This window comes from Sphaeramia orbicularis, chromosome 11, assembly GCF_902148855.1.
Source record: "Sphaeramia orbicularis chromosome 11, fSphaOr1.1, whole genome shotgun sequence".
In the NCBI taxonomy this organism is placed as follows: domain Eukaryota; kingdom Metazoa; phylum Chordata; class Actinopteri; order Kurtiformes; family Apogonidae; genus Sphaeramia; species Sphaeramia orbicularis.
Genome location: NC_043967.1, coordinates 36,076,504 through 36,095,926, shown reverse-complemented (window position 1 = coordinate 36,095,926; position 19,423 = coordinate 36,076,504). Strand labels below are relative to the sequence as shown.

General features: G+C 35.3%; 2 protein-coding genes and 2 non-coding genes across 4 annotated transcripts; all 4 read right to left on the bottom strand.

Moving 5' to 3' along the window:
- Positions 1–143: 143 nt before the first annotated feature.
- On the bottom strand, positions 144–4,096 carry rps5 (ribosomal protein S5). The gene is made up of 6 exons (XM_030147998.1): positions 4,005–4,096; positions 3,077–3,180; positions 2,315–2,524; positions 1,613–1,741; positions 920–1,018; positions 144–267 (listed from the first exon to the last, which is right to left on the bottom strand). Coding segments are annotated over exons 1-6 (612 nt in total). The 5' UTR covers positions 4,006–4,096; the 3' UTR covers positions 144–198.
- On the bottom strand, positions 1,093–1,223 carry LOC115428986 (small nucleolar RNA SNORA3/SNORA45 family). Its single transcript, XR_003936716.1, has one exon. It is a non-coding gene; the product is annotated as a small nucleolar RNA SNORA3/SNORA45 family (small nucleolar RNA).
- Positions 2,893–3,025, bottom strand: LOC115428987 (small nucleolar RNA SNORA3/SNORA45 family). Its single transcript, XR_003936717.1, has one exon. It is a non-coding gene; the product is annotated as a small nucleolar RNA SNORA3/SNORA45 family (small nucleolar RNA).
- Positions 4,097–5,070: 974 nt separating the features above from the next.
- Positions 5,071–18,198, bottom strand: ppt2b (palmitoyl-protein thioesterase 2b). Its single transcript, XM_030147799.1, has 8 exons — positions 17,724–18,198; positions 16,004–16,157; positions 14,357–14,452; positions 14,158–14,265; positions 10,275–10,358; positions 9,375–9,459; positions 9,113–9,167; positions 5,071–7,974 (listed from the first exon to the last, which is right to left on the bottom strand). The coding sequence occupies exons 1-8, from the start codon at positions 17,904–17,906 to the stop codon at positions 7,831–7,833; spliced, it is 909 nt and encodes a 302-aa protein (XP_030003659.1). The 5' UTR covers positions 17,907–18,198; the 3' UTR covers positions 5,071–7,830.
- Positions 18,199–19,423: the final 1,225 nt, after the last annotated feature.

Genomic DNA, 19,423 nt, shown 5'->3' with positions numbered 1-19,423 from the left:
CAAATTCTTTGCCACGTAGTAATACATTTTCTACCAAAAACAGCAATTGATCTGGTTTGTCATGTTGGACTGCTATTATTTTGAACTTTATACCCCAGCAGAGCCAAATACACAAAAAGAATCCCAACACAAGGAAAGACTTGTGAAATCAACAGAAGTTTCTTCAAATTTATTTGTTTTGTTAGAAAGTGAACATGTTTAACGGTTGGACTTGGCAACTCTCTCCAACTCGTCCTTCTTCTTGATGGCGTAAGAGTTAGATGAACCCTGATGGAGAGAGAAATGTGAAGTTTAACTTTTGCCACAAAACATCAGATCTAGCACTTAGTTTGTGCTTCAACTATGCTGACAGGGTAACAACTGCTTTAGTGAAAATGTTAGTGTTGGTAAAACAGGTCAGTTAAATACTGAATCTCAGAGGTCAACACTTAAATGATATGGTCTAACCAAATTTAAGACAGATTCAGAAAAACATTGCTCTACAGTTAATGGTGAATATGAATAAGGTTCAGTGGCAGCTTGAATCCTCAAAACAGAAAAGTTTGCTTTAACAGAAGAGCTCAACTTTGATGAAAAGAAAAGGTAGATGAACTGAATTAGATCAAATACTTGCATCAACCTCACTAATGCCTCAGTTTAATGAATGTGATTATTTATTAACTATTACTAGACACTAAACAGAGGCAGATTAAGCTCAAGCCCAGTCACAATAAAATGGCTGTTATAAAAACAGGTTGTCCTAATGAATGAGATTTACAAATGTGGTAGCATCATATGTGGAACAAATGCAGGTCTTTGTTTCATGCCCATTACTCGCTTTCAGTTTGATTATTTTATCTTGGTGGAAATGGTTTCACATGCCAGCTCATCCTTCAGGTTACATTTCAGAGGGTCAGACTGTAAGTGGATAAATGGTTACCTTAGCTGCATTGATCAGCTCATCAGCCAAGCACTCAGCGATGGTCTTGATGTTCCTGAAAGCAGCTTCTCTTGCTCCTGTGCACAGCAGCCAGATGGCCTAGAGAACAACAGAAACATTAGTGAGACGTGCAGATAAATGTCCTTTAGTGGAATAAACTCCATCCAGAAGAATAATGTTTCTGAGTTGGTGATTGACTGGGCCACAACAGACTACAGCCAATGAATAAGCAAAGATTTTCCTCTACGAGTGCTATAGCACACCAGGATAACAGGTAATATCAAGGTGTGACTCTAGCCTCGCTTTTTGCTCAACACACAGCTAATCTAAAGAAAAGCCAGCAAATTGGCTGATAAAGAGATTAAATCTATAGCACATTTAATCTCATTCAATTTAGGATGATCATTTTTAACATTACCTTAATACTCTAATTGTTTGACTACTGTATATTTTGATAAGTTCTAAAAACAAAATGCTCAACCTTCCCAAATCTCATACACTGTATTAATTTAACCAATCTTGACAGACTCATCTCAAGTCTTTTTTCCACTCTACAGTCCAAATGTTAGTTTTTAATGGGAAGCATGAAATTATTTCAATCATCCAACTGTACAAACAAAGGAATTATGTTAAGTAAAAAAAAGCATAAGAACGATATGAAGCTGATTAACTATAAAAGTGGGTTTGTATTACCTGGTTGACTCTGCGGAGGGGTGACACGTCCACAGCCTGCCTCCTGACGGTACCAGCACGACCAATACGTGTGGAGTCCTCACGGGGTCCACTGTTGATGATGGCGTTCACCAAGACCTGGAGGGGATTCTGGAAGCAAGAACAGAAACTTTCAGCCAAATCATGGGAAGACACTCCATAAACAACCATAAAAGTAAAAAAAAATGAAACTCAGAGGTTCTCTCTGCTCCATAGGAAATATGTCAAGTAGCATTTCTGTGAACTACTTCATTTCAGGTCCCACAATAAACCCTTTGCCATTTGTAATTAAGATGTTGTGTGCCTGTTCTGAGATAGTCACCCATTAAACAAAAACTGTAAGAAAATTCACTAAAATTCATTCACAGCTTCCATATTTTTGACTTGATACTTTGTGCCTGAATCATTTAAACAGCTCAAGAGTGTTTACAATTCAGAACAGCCACTATGTTACACTATAATCCTACTGTAAGATTTACATACTGTAAGTTTGGATGTGCAGGATGTAAACCGCACTGAAAATCATTTGATATACTGATTAAAAACAAGCCCTCGCCACCTCTCAAGTATAGTAGTATAAAATAAAAATCCCATCACCATTAAACCTCTCACACTTCCTCCCACTCCCATCTTATTTACATCAGGCACACTGAGCAGAAATATGACAACTTGACAGGTTCATACCTCTCCAGTCAGCAAGTGGATGATCTCAAAGGCGTGCTTGACGATGCGCACGGTCATCAGCTTCTTGCCGTTGTTGCGGCCGTGCATCATCATGGAGTTGGTCAGACGCTCCACAATGGGGCACTGGGCCTTACGGAAACGCTTAGCGGCATAACGTCCTCCAGAGTGTGGCAGGTACTTGGCGTATTTCTCTTTCACAGCAATGTAATCCTGTGAAAAAGCAAAAGAATGGGCATATGAATGCTATGTCTGGGATTATTAAAATGTACAATGAAAAAGGTGCATACAAAGGCTGTGCAATACAGTTAAAAGTGATGTCAAAAATCATGCCTTTAGACAATATTCAGCATTTACATGACTCGTGTTGCATGAACAAGGAAGAAAGTGACCACAAATCACTATGGAGGATAAGTTTGAAGTTCTAAAGGGGAGGGGAACTCAACTAGCTAGAAGAAAATAAGTAGCATGTCTAACAGGGTTACATATACCCTGGTATATTTACATTTGTAATCACAATTACAGTGCAAATCTTACCTGAAAAGTTCTATAAAGGTTCTAACTAAAGACTAGGTGACTGTTACTGTGTCTGAGCCGGTGATTGACTGGGCCACATTAGACTACAGCCAATGAATAAGCAAAGACATTTACTCTGCGAGCACTCAAGCACACCAAGGCAATAGTACAGTGTCCAGATGTGACTCTAGCCTCGCTTCATAAACATGATCCCACATCAAGCTGCAGCAGGTGAGTGGTGCAGCTTACCTGGAGGGAGATGTCATTGATCTGAACATCATCAGTGCTCCATTTGCCAAAGAGCTTGATCTCGGGGGTCTCAGCCACAGCTGGGGCAGTCTCCCACTCAGTCACTGCAGATGAAACAGAATATTAGTATTTACAGAAGGATATGCGACTTTAGAAGATAAATATTTGCTGGTAGGGGTACAACAACCGCCACAGTAATCAAGGATAGATATTATTACTCTAATCGTTCTAATTACAATGAACATTAAATATATCTTAAGGACTTAGTTGCGTATGTTTACCAAAATGTGCCATTACAAACCACATGACAAAATCTGGACACTTACAATACAGATGTCTGTACTACATAACACGTAAATGTTGCCGGCATTACATACAAAATGCTGATAGTAAAGCCGAAATATGTACAATATTGAGAGTGAATATCATGATACGATAAAGCGACAAGGCGGTTTAAGTTGCAGACCTCAGTGTTACTAAACGTAAGTCAAATCCACATTTCCAGAATTGGGCCCGAGGTGAAGCCTGTTGTTAGCTAACATATACTGTTGTAGTTCACAAGCTACCGAGTGTCTGGAAACGTCCGACATTAAGATATAATGTCAACCGACAAGTTTATCAATGAAAGAATTTAAAATGGCGATCAAACAACACGACAATTCAATATTACTTTAAACGTGAGTATGTCATCGACCCACATGGCTAACCAACGTGCTACATCCACATGCGCTAACATGTTAGCCTTGTGCTAACGCAGAGCGCTGTTGTGGTCGTAAGCAACGGTAAGGTGAAATAAGACCACATTTTTGCAAAGGTGAAACCTTTGCTATTATTTATTGAATAACGGATGTCCAAATCGCTTCTCTGTGCCAGAAAATAAGGCTTTTTACGCTATATGAAGAGAGTAAAAAGTGATTTTTTTACTCACTTGTGTCTGCCGTTCTGCTCCACACTTCTCAGAGACGGAAAAGGGCCTTCTCGGGGCGCCGCGTCCAGATATCCGGTTGGTCGGTTATCTATTTCCGGCGCGCAAGGCATATAGGGAAATGGAGTCCCCTTTTTACAATTTTAACATAATGTGAGTAAGAGAAACAGTTCTAGAAATATTTTTAGAAGTAGATTATTTAGATAGAAAGAGAAGACCTCAAGACTAAAAACATAGAATTTGTTAATACAATAAACGTTTTTTTTTTATAATGATGTTAATACACTAATTATCTCAAGAATGGCATGACAGCATGTTTGAAAATTTCTCACAAAAGTTCACTTGGAATCAAGGACGAACTTTTTATATTTTGGTGGGTAAGTGCCTAGGTTACTATGAATTTACAGAGCACATTTTTAGCTATGAATCAAGAATTTCAATACCATATGTGAAAAGACCACACATAAAACTATCAGTATGATGATATAATGGAAAATCATATCCAAATTCAGACTTATGAATAGGATATTTTATACTTTAAGGGAATGTTTTACATGTAGTATTAATCTTTACATAAAGTTAAAGATAAATTGTTTATAATTTTGTGGGCAAATGTCAAGATCACTATAACCTCTAAAGACACACTGTGGGTCACATCTTAAGATTTAAGATTACGATGCAATGATAAAAGGTGCATCTGATAGACCTTATGGCTCTGGTTATGCTAGAAGTAACTCGTAACTGTGTGTCACATAAATAAAGGAGTATGACGTACAATATTTATCTCTGCGGTGTACAAGAGCATAAAATTGCAAGAACAGGAAATCCTTAGATAAAATTCAAGCGCCCTGTATTTGTACTTAAATATACTTACCAGTAGTTATATTCCACCATTGAGTGCTACTATATATCAAAATTACTTTGAAATGACTGAGCTTACAGACACAACCTCAGATAATATTTGCAAAAAGTGATACACAGATTGAAGGAATTTACACCTCATACACAACTCATTTAGTCACAAATGACCAAAAGACATGTGAATAAAAAAATAAAAAAAAACAGCTGGTGTTGAAAACTGTCTTTTATTGAGGATTTGACATTTTTACTTGCAGTCCAGGTCCTGTAGAAACTGTATAACACTAGCAAAATAGTTTCTGTTAGAGTTTTAAAAAGAGTCTATTGACATTTACTGTTAAATGAAATGAAAATGATGTCCCTTAAATCCACAACTTACGCATTTACCTTGAGTACTACGTACAAGCAAACATGAAATAACGAATGCAACATTAAATACTGCAAATCTAACTGCTTTAAAAACAGTTCAACTAAATTATTAAATGAGCTTAAAACAGGTTAATAGTTATCCCATCTTCACCATTTCCCTTCTCCATTTTTCAGCTTATACACTGTGCAATGCTCAGGCAAAAGGTTATTCACTTCTTGTTTCATCAGTTACTTTATCAAACACCTTTAAGGACAAAAAGGCAGCCATAGACATCTAAAACAATGCAGACAGTTGACAGAGACAAATCCCTTTTCAGAGAGACAAGATGGTAGCTCAAACGCCTGAGATATCTAAATGCAATGGGAGGTAAAAGAGTGTCACAGGTAATGTTTTGGTAAACGAGTAAACACTGATATAGACACTGCTGCTCTCCAGCTTCCTTTTCTTCACGACTCTCCACTTGTCTGTCACCAGGTTTAGCACAATCACTAAAGGCAGTGAGTCATAGCACTTCGGTACAGGACATCAAACACTGAGGCATGAGGGGAAAATTTAAGGCTTTATCTACTGTAGCGATAGCTCCGAGTACAGCTCCAAAGCACTGCACGAAAATGACAACAAAACACGATATTCATGGTCTGACGTGCATAAAAACAGGCGAACATGATCCCCAGGGTAAAAAATGGACGGATTAAAAAGATATAAAGTACTGCATCATTAAGATGAGCAGGGCAGTGAGTCTGTACATGTAGACAAGATGACGGAAAGTCGCCCAGGCACTGATGTGTTGTGTGGTGATTTGAGGTATGTGTGAACAGACACACACAGATAACATCTCAGAGATTTTGTTTAAAGTACGACTAAACGCGTATTAACAGGTATATTTTCATACCATTAATAGGTACAATACATTATTATGGAGAGATATTTTATTTACATCTTGGGAGTTGTTGTTTATATTCATTTTAAATTTTGTTTTGTTGATTTAATTTTCTCTTCAAAACAAAACCATCTCAACTTAATATGAGATGAAACTGACATGTCTAATTTTTTTTTAATTCCAAAAAATTTTATGGGTTTTAATGTATCTTTAAAAAATCTTCTCTCACAATCTCTGTTTTCTATAGTCATAAGAGCCTGTTTCCATCCCCAATGGATGCATTCTCTCACAATTTTTCTTCTTTTTTTTTTTTTTTTTTGTTAAAAGCAAAAACCACCTCAAGAGAGTGTAAAAACCAGTAAAAGGACGCTTTCAATTTGATTCCTTTCATAAATATTAATACACTAATACATTATATGGATGAACACATTAAATCTGGGTATTTCTTTGCTACTAAAAACAATAATGACAAGTTCCATAATTTTATATTGTGATAAGTATCATTTACAATAAACGTTTTTCTCTTTAGTGTTAATTTATATTTTAGTATTAACTAATATTTTTATTTAGATATATATGCATACAAAAATATTTTTTTAATCATCGCTTTTTTGACATGTTCTACCTCTTAATTTCTGAAATATTTGCCATGTTCTGACCATAAATAATATTTTTCAACTAGAAGTAACCGTCTAGGTTCTTCAACTTTTACTCAGCCTTTAGACTTTAAAAAATTTGACATTTATCATGATAATTACTGATACCAACTGAAATTAACATTTTTATCATAATTATCTTTTAATTCAGTGGGAATGGAGAGTTCTATAAGCTGTAGGTGTCATATGTCCCAACTTGTTTGTCCATATAGTGTATGTTTAGGGTCTTCTGCTCTTCTACAGTCAACAGTTTACAACACTAGATAACATGGGCTTAGAAAAGGAGCCTGACATTGTTATCAACTGACCACCTTGCAGATCATCACTGACTTCAACACAAACTCCACGTAAGTGCTCGAGCATCTGCCAATATTACATACTGTACAGTGCAATATTTTAATTTGGAATAGCAGCATTGACACAAACAGAATGACCCACTGTCTGAAATGGGTATTTACATTTAAATGCATCAAAATGAGACGCCCTAAGCTGTAGAAAGCATACCTGTTAACATGCATTTTAGTACAATCTACACATAATCTCTGAGGCAATATCTGTGCAAATGGCCTTCAATATATGTACGGTATACGGAGCATTATTTTAAAATAGACCAAGGTTTTTAAAATAAAGTAGTCGACTTACATTTCTCTACAAATTAAGTCTGATTTGTTGGAAGTTCCTGTATTTGTTGCTTCTGAGAGTTTGTGCTTTGCTCCCTTTTCACATTGGTGAAAAAAGGTAAAACAAGTCCTTCCTTCCATTGGTGCTGCTCATTTGGATTAGCTTTGCTTGATGAGCGTCTGAAGACCAAAACCACATCAACCACTAGGACTTTTTGGTGTCTTTTTTCTTTTCCCCGTACACAGTGATGTATTTGTCTGGCAGCAACAATGGGAGGTTTAAAATAAATAAAATCAATGTAAGTAGGAAGTTAAAACATTGAGAAACTGAACACGCAAAACTACACGAAACAAATGATAATGACATTGCAAACCCACTGAAAACTGTGAGAATCCACAGTTTGAGTGGAGTTACTTCCTGCAGTGTGTGTTTGTGTGTGTTTTTCTAGTCCAGCCATTTCTCCATACACATGTGGAAAACTGTCTCGTTCGAGTGCCACCAAACATGTTCAACACCGGGAACAGAGCACAGTATGATATCTCCACGAGCCGCGAGGGTCTTCAGACCAAAAACATCCCTTAAGTACAGCTGCAACAAGAAAAAAAGAGGTTATGAGACATTCTTCCTTTGAATCATCGTTGTACCCAGAACATTGTGTACAGACATCTGTAAATAAATGAGGTGAAACTGTGTAATACTCGCAAATTGTTCTTCCAAACTGAGTGAGAAATTTGTTTTGTTTTTGCTGATGTTGATGTTTGGCACAAGGCTTGATTAAGCAAATATTCTTTTATGAAAAAAACTGTAAAGTAGAGCTTTATGTGAAGCATCATTCAGCTAAATATGTCAGGTGTGTTAACATTAACTTCAATAACAGATGAGTTTAATGGGTCCATGAACAGAAAAGACTTGAATATATGTGAAATTTGTGGCACATCCACATAAGTGTTTAGGAAAGTGTTAAAAAATGTCCCCAAACCTCCAAAACATCCATGAAATGCAAAACCACACAACCAGAGGAGCTGATAAATCCACTAGACATGGAAATTTTTACAAATTGTTAGAATAGCAGCTCACCTGCTGTGAATGTAATCAGTGGTAGAATAATAAAATGAAAAATGTAACTGAATAACAGCTGCTAACAGAGACAACCACAACAGAATATCAGTTTCCAGGTCAAATTTAAAGGTGGTAGTTAAAGCTGACATGTTGTTTTCTATCAGGAAGAGTCAGATGAAAGGGGTGTGAGGTCGTCTTTCTAAAAGTCTGTGTCCACTTTACGATATAACCCTGAAGTTTCTAAACTAGTATCAATCAGCAGAACTCTCAAAAGTCTGTTTTCAGGAAGGTAAAACACTGGAATATTGTAGATAAAACATATAAACACAGCAAAAGGACATATGTAGACATAATCTGAATAAAATTAAAAAAAATTAAAAAAAAAATCAAGCCTTCTAATCTGTTTCATTGCTCTTTACGTGATAACTGAGGTATTTGAACAATAAAAATTCCAGTTTGTGGTTCAGGAAGAAAAGCCTTTAGTGTCATATTAGAAATAGATTCTTTAGCCTTTGTTAAAACTGTGCATCTCATTAATAAGTGTCAGCCATTTATGAAGCTGTATATAACAATAACATTATAACTACAAATAGAACACATTTCTAAGTATCCAGTTAGTGAAATAAACTGTATATGTGTACATGTATGCAGTGTGATTTTCACTCACATCTTGTTGCTGCATCTCAACAACAGTCTCGTTGTCGTCATAAAAACCGAACTGACTGAAAAGTGAGACACAGTGTGAAAATGTGAGATGGTGCATCACATGAGAGTCATCTGATGATCCACAGACATAAAAAGCAAAAATGTGCTACATGCATTGATAATTGCTCTCAGACAAATAGAAAAAAGCCTTTAAAGAGGGAAAGTGACACAATTGCTGCAGCTTTCATGAAAAATTGAATTGAACAAAACTATGATGAGTTTACCTCGACTGCCAGGGCGTGATGACTCCATCATCTGGACCTCCAATCAGCACCAGCTTTTTGATCTTCAGGAAGTTCTTCTTCCACTCTAACATTTCCAAACAAAACAATCAACTTTATTTGAACAACCATACATCTCCTTTATTGTTCTGTGTTTTATTGCTTCTATTTGCATCCTAATGTTACTGGTTCAAAACGTATGAGAATAAAATGTCTTTGCACTATGAGAAACCATACCTAAAAGAGTAAATCTAAATAAAGAATGAACAAAAACTCATAAATTAAATCTAACTAATAAATAAATTAAGGCAAAATAAAAACTAAAACAATTATTTACTTGTAAAACTAACTAAACCCGAGTCAAAAGCTAAATTACAGACTCAATAAAACACAAAAACTAATGAAAACTTCAAAACTGTAAAAACTGAGAGGAATAAATAAGGGTACATTTTATCTTATTAACAATTAAAACCAGTTCTTTAACATCAGTTTTGTATCTTTATTAAATACACACCGGTGGCAACACTACTTACATCAGGACTTCATGACAGTTTACATTTGTGTCTATTTCTGTTACTTTTTGACATATTATTATGCATTTATATGGTTTACTGTAACTGAAAAATATATGTTAACACTGAGAAACAAGAAAACAATTATATGTCTAAAAATAATAATAGGAATAGCTATGTTTTAGCAATTTACTAAAAATAGACTAAAAATAAAAAGCACATTTGACTCAAGTTGCAGGTCTCCCATTCTTACTTCTAGCAATTTTTTCCCGCTTTACCAATCCTGTATTTTTGGGGTACTTCTGTCCAATTTATTTCATCATTATAAACTGTCACGTGTTCCTGCTTAGCAATATTAAACCTGAATGAATAAATGTGAATGAGTGCTGACCTGTTGCATTTGGATTGGGTCTCTCGCTGTTCAACAGAGCCAGGTAGTCACTGCTGTTCACATACAGATCTCTGTGGTGAGGATCTGAAAGAAACAGAAAGAAAGACACCATGAACTACTGCTTGTGTTGATAATTGGTAAGGCAAGGCAAGGCAAGTTTATTTGTATAGCACATTTCATGTACAGTACAATTCAAAGTGCTTTATATAAAACATAAAAGCATCACAGGAGAGGCATAAAAATACAATTGAGATGAGAGAAAGTTAAAATAAAAGACATTAAAATCATCAGCAATAAAATGTGATTTTAAAGATCATTTAAAAGACATTATTTAAGAGTTTAAGGGAAAGCTGCAGGAAACAATAATGTTTTCAGGCCTGATTTAAATGAGCTGGTGCAAAATAATCTGAAATGCACGTAGACCGATCAGCCATATCATTATGACCGCTGACAGGCAAAGTGCTATTAAATATCTGCTTCCAACACATCAGCTTCGAGGCTTAAATGTTCACTCGCTGCCTAATATATCCGACACTGTGATATTACAATGAAATAATTAATGTTATTACCAGTTTCCTGCCAGTGTTCAGAATGTAATGGCTAATCTGTGTGATCTTAGAGACCAAACCGATACAGACTTCAAAAAAGGAATTTCACAAAAGATATTTGGGGAAATTAGTCTTAAAACTAAACTCCATATATTATAATTTTAAGAAAATATACCAAAGTTTGTATCTATTTGTAGATGTGACAAGTAACAAGCTAAACAATGGTCTATATAACATCCCAGAAGATGAATGAGATCATTTTCTTTATTTTAGGAATGAAAAGACATGAAAAAGACCTTAATTTATCATTTTTCATTCTGAGGTCGATTTGCTCATGAGCGCAAATTAGCATATTCATATTCAATAAAGTGTGTTTGAAGCCCTCATTTCTGATTTAACAATGAGCAGTTTTATAAACTAAACGCAACCAGTTCATTTCAACCAACAAAGAGAAGTGTGATCTAGTGGGACGTGGGTGAGGGGATTCTGCGAACAACAAAGACGCAGCTTGTTCCTTGTGATCTGACAAACACTTGCATTGGTTTTATGCATGTTTTTACCAAGAAACAGTGATACAGACCAGACAGAGTGATAGAGCCAGAGGTGTTTGTGGATTAATGCAACAGTTTTTCCTCAAATATATTAAAATCACAATATCCGACCTGTTTGCAAAGGGACATCTGAACACCACTGTGTCAAGGTAAATGCCGGCACACAGATAAGTCACATTTGTAGGAGAAAAAGTAGACTATTTTGCAGTTGATATGCACCGCTAATCCCATCCACTGAGTTTCCAAATAGAGTAGCACAAGAAAAATCTCTCTTCCACCACCTGCTCTCTGTTCTCAGCAGGACTATAACAGCCATGTCAAGCACAAAATTAGTTAATGCATGCTTTTTTTCTGCATTAAATGAAGGCACAGTGGGCAGTAAATCGACTGTTGTAAGCCTGATTACTTCTCATTGTGCAAGTCAGTAAAACCCTCTCCTTCTAAATATTGTGCTCTAAAAAGGGAAAGACCTACGAATAGAGGCAAGGTGGAAAGAAATATTTATTCATTCTTTTTCAGTGTCAACTTTACACTTCACCTCTTAGGTAAATACTGATGCTGGTGGTTTTTTTAAAGGGTCTGAGCTGCTGTAGAGCACTGGTAAATATTGCCTCTAGTCCAGTGTTTTTCAACCTTGGGGTCAGGACCGGCTGGAATTCAAATGGGGTTACCGGAAATTTCCAGTAATTGACAAAAATAAATTAAAAAAAAAAACCTTTCTAATAAAAAATTTATGGTGAGTTGAGAGAGACAATCACAATACATAAAAAACATGACAAACTGTTTGTGTGAAACTGAAGCACTGTGGTTCTGTTTATCTGTCAAATGTTCATTGTGGTCAGTTTCAGATGCTGCAGCTCTTTCATAATTCATAGTTTGAGTTCTTGTTTGTTCAGTATTAATTGTCAGCCTTGGAAATCCAAGCTGGACTGACTGTACATATCCTGACCAAGGAAAATAAATAAAATTCTCACTTTGTGCAATAATCTCAACCTGGCTTTTCTGCCTTTGTCCATAATACTATACATTATATAGACTAAATGTCGTCTAAAATTAATGTTTATTTGTACCATAGTATAGCAAACTATTACATGAATAAAATCAAATCAATTTTAGCAAAAACAAAAAAAAGGCTCAGTTTTGAATGTCTGGGGTCACCAGAAATCTGTGATGTTAAAATGGGGTCATGAGCCTATAAAGGTTGGGAACCACTGCTCTCGTCTATATAACTGTTTGTGTTACTTGTAATAAGCACAACAAGAATCTAATGAACTAAAACTCAGATTTTCTTTGTTAATGCAACACAATTTGGTTTTATTTTAGGAAAGAAAAAATAAGTTTTGTTCATCATATGCGCACTTATACATAGTACAGTGCACTGTGGAATGTATTTTTTACCTGTGGAGAAGGGGGCGGGATTAAATAAGTTATACTTCCTCAAACTCCTTTTTGAATGTGCAAATGAAGTCATGTATATGTATAAGTTTTGTTTTTGTTTTTTTCCATGACTTCTCACTACCTGTTTTATTTCTAAGGACTAAGTAAGATTACATTGTCTTGTTGCATATTCGAAATACATTTTCAAGAAAAAGAGAATACCCGCGGCCAATAGTAAAATAGTAATTTTACACACAGCAGACAAAATTAAATATAAATGTACAGTTGTGCTCATAAGTTTACATACCCTAGCAGAATTTACGATTCTTTGGCCATTTTTCAAAGAAAATGAATAATACAAAAACTTTTCTTTCACTCATGGCTAGTGGTTGGGTGAAGCCATTTATTATAAAACAAATGTGTTTGCTCTTTTTAAATCATGCTGACAACAGGAACTACCCAAATGACCCTGATCCAAAGTTCTTAATCCTCTGTATTGGCTCCTTTAACATCAATGACAGTTTGAAGTCTTTTGTGGTCGTTGTGGATGAGGCTCTTTATTTCCTCAGATTATAAAGATGCTCATTCTTCTTGGCAAAACACCTTCAGATCCTTTAAGATTTTGGGTTTTCTTGCATGAACTGCAGGTTTGAGACCTCCCCAAAGTGGCTCAATGATACTGAGGTCAGTAGACTGGGAAGGCCACTCCTTCACCTTCACTTTTTTTTTCTGTAGCCAATGACAGGTGGACTTGGCCTTGTGTTTTGGGTCATTGTCACGTTAGAACATCCAAGACCATCCCATGCACATTCTGTCAGGGTCTGTAAACTTATGAGCACAACTGTATATCTAAAAAAGTAAACATCAAAGGGATAGCTCTTGTATATCCACACATTTACAGAATACTTAGATCCTTTCTACTATTGCTCTTTTTGCAGTGTGTCATCTTCCTTTAAGGGATGAATATTAAGTGAATCACACACCTTAAGATACTCAACCTTCCAGCAGCTTTGAAGAAGATGAATTTATGACCTGTTTTTTTTTTTTTTTTAATGTCCCTTTGGTGAAATTTCAATTATGGTTTCCATTTCTCCATGACTAATGTTTCGGTTACTGATGTTCAAGCTGCTAAAGCTCATACCTGAACCCCTCAATGAATGATTGTTGGTGGTTCCATTCATTCTAATCCCCATTATATTAAAATGCTAAACATTACTTACAGATTCTTTACAAAGATTGCCAAAGAGAATATGTCAGTATTATTTATTGTGTTTTTAAGACCTTTGAGTGGCAGGTTTAATAGATTATTATGAATTTTAAGGACAATTAAAGCCTAAATGTAGGACTTTTTAAGCCTTTTTAAGGTTCTGCAGACACCTGGTGTAAGTAGAAGGTCTGTGCTCTCACCATTCCAGTAGTTACAGATCGATATCCTCTGCCCGAATGAAGTGTAGCAGACGTGGTAGAGGTTTGACTTCACAAACTGAGGGAAGAGGTACTTCAGGTAGTCTGTATCTGAAAGAAAACAGACAAACAGGAGGATGGAATGTTGACATGTCTGCAGATGATGAGGTGCATGTTAGGAGCAGTGATGCATTGTTCTCACCTCCGTACTGTCCGGCCTGAGGCGACGATAAGGAAATGAACGAGTTAACGTTGTGGTCTGATAGAGTGGAGACAATCCCTCTGCAAACCAGTCCACCTGCAAAAACATCAACAGAACAGTGTGTTCTCGAGGCCTTTTGACTTTTTTACCCATTTACTCCACTGCTTCAGCTTTACTTGTTAACTATTTATCTTTTTCAAATGATCTGAAGCAGAAAATACCTGACTGTGTACAGTGATAGGAACACAAGCATGTCAAATTGAGTACAAAAATAAGGTAGGATTTCTCAGTGCATATAACATCTAATATGTGTATGCATGAATAATACACTGTTGTTACTGTAATGTACTTATTTATTACTTGTGTATTCCTATGTATATATATTTTATCATTTTATTCTATTTTCTATACATTTCAATATGAAAATCCTAACAATGACTTACTGATATTCTATTTCTGGTTACAATAGTGGAAATTTTTTTTTTCGGACAACCTCAAAATTTTACACCTTCTGAAATTTTACAAAAATTACATTCATTCATCCATTCATTCATTTTCTGAACCCACTTTATCCCCACTAGGGTCACGGGGGTTGCTGAAGCCTATCCCAGCTACACTTTGGACATGTCACCAGTTCATCACAGGGCTGACATATAGAGACGAACAATCATTCACACATTCACACCTATGGGGAATTTAGATTAACCGAATAACCTAAAATTTCAAAAGGTTTAAAATATTTTTGCCTCTTTTTTTTGTTGTCACACAGTCTTTTCTCATGTGGAAATAAAGTCCTGAAGTGCTTTTAAAGCTTCAGGAGTTCACAGACTCAAAGTGAAATTCTGCAACCTGTCTTGTTTTGTCACTGTGGGGGTTTTAATACATTATTTCAGATAAAACCTTACAGGATTTAACCAATCAGGGAAGCAGATTTATGAGGCAAAATAAAAGCCTTCGTATTTAATTCTGTCATCAGAAAGTGGACTATATTTTGCCAAAACTGGCTGAAGGTCAAGTGAACTGAACACCTCCAAGGTGTTAACTTAGATTCTTTTCATATAAATTTCATGAGGTTGGACTAAATATTTAACTCTGCTTCATTAATGTAACAGGAAGGCTCAAGAAGATTTGAAATCAGGAAGTGGAGAGTTCAAATGTTTTCATCAATAAAGATTTATATATTTGTAATTTTTTGTGTATAATTACCAGTATTGGTGTATTTCCTCAGGCTTCCTTGTGTCCAATAATCTCAGCTCAAAAAGACGTTTCAGTATTTAGTATCACTTTGTTTTTCAACATAATGTCCTCAATTTATTTCTGAAATTTATACAAATGTTGTTAATACTTTGACACAGTTTTGTAAAGATTATTTCCAGAGCTGTATGTAAAGAAAACCAATAAATCAATAACACGATAAGCTGGGCCATGCAGTGTTTTTATTAAAATCTTATCAATTCTCAGTCAGTTACTGGCAGCTGGGGATTTCCAACAAGACATTTATATGTCATAAAATAAAATAAACGATTTAAATACTGTGAGACTGATATCACGAAGATCAACACAGTGACTAAGCACACTAATCTCACTGTATAATCTTAAACAAACACCTACATTTATATCTGTTTACATTTGAAAACACATACTGACCTTGAGAGTAGCAGATAAAGTGGACTCCGTCTGCAGCGTTTTGCATTATCGGGTAAATAGCTGCCTTGAATCCCTCCACCTGTTTCCACATGGGCTGGAGACTGGCACTTCTGTCAAAGAGGTCGATGACTGTCACATTTGTTCCAGGATGAGACTGCAGATCCAAAAAATACATAAATAAATTAATAAACAATAATAAAAAAGGGTGTGTAAAGCCTCTGGGACATTGTGTTTCTGAAACTTCTTAACAATCAGCAGTCATGATGATCGAAACCTCAGAAATTCTCCCACAGTGATCTGAATAGTGGCTGTTTACAAAACAACCCATTGGATGTAAAGCTAATTGATCAGGATCTGCTTTAAATATTAATGAATCATTAGCTGGTACAACAGCGGGGGATTGTAGATAAAATTATGCAGGGATGACTTCATTTCCAGTTGACATGTCTGCTTTCTATCGTTGCAAAAATCAAAAAGAGGAACTTAATTTGATTAGAGCCTCATCAAGCCCCCAATCTCCCCACAAAAAGTTTCACAGTGAACCACATCTTTAGTTCCCTCGGGTTCATCAGACCGAAGGCAGATGTGAAATGTAGGGGAGAACAAATGCAGAAAAGCTGGAAAGACCACATTTCAATGTATGTGCATTACTCAGGGTGAAACGTCCTGTACTGAACAACTAATGTGGTAACTTCTAATGTCTTAAAAAGTCCAACATATTGTTATTACATTAATTAATGATTACATTACAATATAAAATCACTATCACCTTAAACCTGATTTAGCCTACATTTTAATTTATCCATATATTGTGATACAGTCTTAGCTGTTTCCAGTTACTCTAAGATGAGTGTTTTAATTTGAGCCTGTTTACTCCAAACACTGAAAGACTGTACTTAGATATTTCTTTTTTCTGTGGATTCTGACAGAAATAAATAAAACCATCTTGATGTAATATTTCTCATGTTCCTCCCCCTAATAAAGATCCTGCTTCTCTATAATCAGATTTAATCTGTATATATTATTTATCATACACATAAAATTCATGATGATATCCTACCAGAGTTCATATTTTATGTATCATGAGGGCGATGTGTTATTTAATGATTACAATTTTCATATTAGATAAATGTAAAATCATCCTATTGTTTATATTTTACTTATTTTGTTCATTTGTTTCCAATATTATTCATTTTGTTGATTCTTACGTGCAGATTTTCTTTTACTGCAGTAATTCAAATTGAGCAGAAATGACTTAAGTAGTTTTTTCTTTGCAAAATATCTGCCTAGCAGGTAGAAAAAATGCCATGTGTAAAGCACATCTGCACCTGACATTGTGCATTTCTTTTACGATTTAAAAAAAGCCATTATATATTAATGTAAGCCTACTTTTCTTGTTATTCCACACAAAGAAAAGTCCTTCATGAGCCTTTTTCACACTAGTACCAGTCTGAATGACGTACTTTTTTTTTTTTTTACTTGTGCATAGATAAAGCTAAATACAAATACTTGTTAAAATGGCCTTAAACCCTACTTTTCTTACCTTTGTGAAGCTGCAGAGTAAAGTGCATTGCATGTTGCTGATAACGTGTGTAATAACCTCCAAGGCCTGCTCTGTACTCTATTAAGTCAGGTTGTTTGTTTTTTCTTTAGGTTATTCTGCACATATAATTCTCCAAACACGCTCATAGAATCGGTGTTTTTATCTCGGGACACTCACCTCGTTGATAAATCGTTGCAGGTTCTTAAAATCCCCTGAACTGTCGAACAAACCGTGAACTATAACAACCGGCTTGTATCCGACCACCGCAGCCCAGAGACACGCACCGAGGAGCGGACACAGCAGCCCCCTCAGCCCGCTGCTGCTCCGGGTCCTCCTGCGGTTGGAGAGGAAGCCCTTCATAGTGACTTAAATGATAAAAAACACAAAATAAAACTACACAGGCGCAGGGATTATAAAACCATTGCAGGTTATATAAAATAAAACATTAAATCCTGATGTTAGTGATGGCGAAGTGCGCTCATCTTTTCTGTTTTTCAGCTGCAGTTATTTAACCTTAAGTCCCTTAAATGTTCCCTTTTGCCAGCCCAAATATGCCTTTAACTGTGTGTTGGGAAAAAAAACTGAAGTAATACACCGATCAGCTGCTGCTCAGTTTTGCTTTGGTTGGTTTTGTTTGTTCCGGTTTTAAATCAAACCTGATTCAGCCGCATGTTGCGTCACTTCCGGTTTCCGGTTTCACGGAAGGAAACCTGGAAAAGTAAACTTCAGATTTTTATTGAGTTTTTTAAAACCTATTTTACTTTTACTCTATTTTTATTTTCTATAATATTTTGTTTATATCTTTTTATCTTGTATATTTTTAGTCCTAGAAAACAAACTACTCACAATTAGATTTAGAAATCTGTCATTTACATTTATGCGTTTGGCAGACGCTTTTTTCCAAAGCGACTTACAGGGGACAACAAAGAAAAATAAATACATAAATAAATAAAGAAAATAAATAAGGAAAATAAAATAAAATACAAGACTAAATTAAAGACATAAAGCAGCTGTACAATTATACAGATATTTATCATATCCTCCTGAGACCCAGGAAAGGGAAAGTTGTAGCTTTTTTAGTCTTGATTGGAAACTGCACAATTCAACCGTTTTTTCAGATACATTTTTAAATTCATTTATTTATTTCTTTTTAATGGAATGTCCTTTGTAATGGACAGCATTGTTTAAGTAAAACTGTTAAACTTTTGTCCCCTACAGAGCACAAAAATGCATGGCTGGGTCCAGAATGAAACATGTAAATTTCAAGAACAAGATTTCATATAGATAGTAATGTCTGCACATTGTGGAAAAATAAATAATACAAGAGTCATACATTGTGAAGTCACCATTTTTTCAGACACTATTTTAAACGTATTTATTTATTTTTTAATGGAATGTCCTTTGCAATGGACAGCATTTTTTAAGTAAAACTGTTAAACTTTTGTCCCCTACAGAGCACAAAAATGCATTGCTGGGTCCAGAATGAAACACGTCAATTTCAAGAACAAAATTTAATATAGATAGTAATGTCTGCACATTCTGGAAAAATAAATAATACAAGAGTCATGCACTGTGAAGTTATCTTACAGCAAAATGTATATCTACTCGTTGCAGTGCTGAATTTTTTTTTTTTTTTCAATTAATTTTATACTGAAACAACTCAGTGTATCAAGATGTTGATGTGTAATATTTATCCAAAAGCCTTATCTTTCTTTGTTCATAGTTGTCTTTTCATAGTATTCGTTTATTAATTTTTTTTTCTCTTTGTATCTCCTACATTGATATACGCACATCAACTATTTACCTAATTGTTCCTACATTAGAACTTTGTCTATAAAAACAGTCTTGATAGTACAACAAAAGATGCTACATTTCAA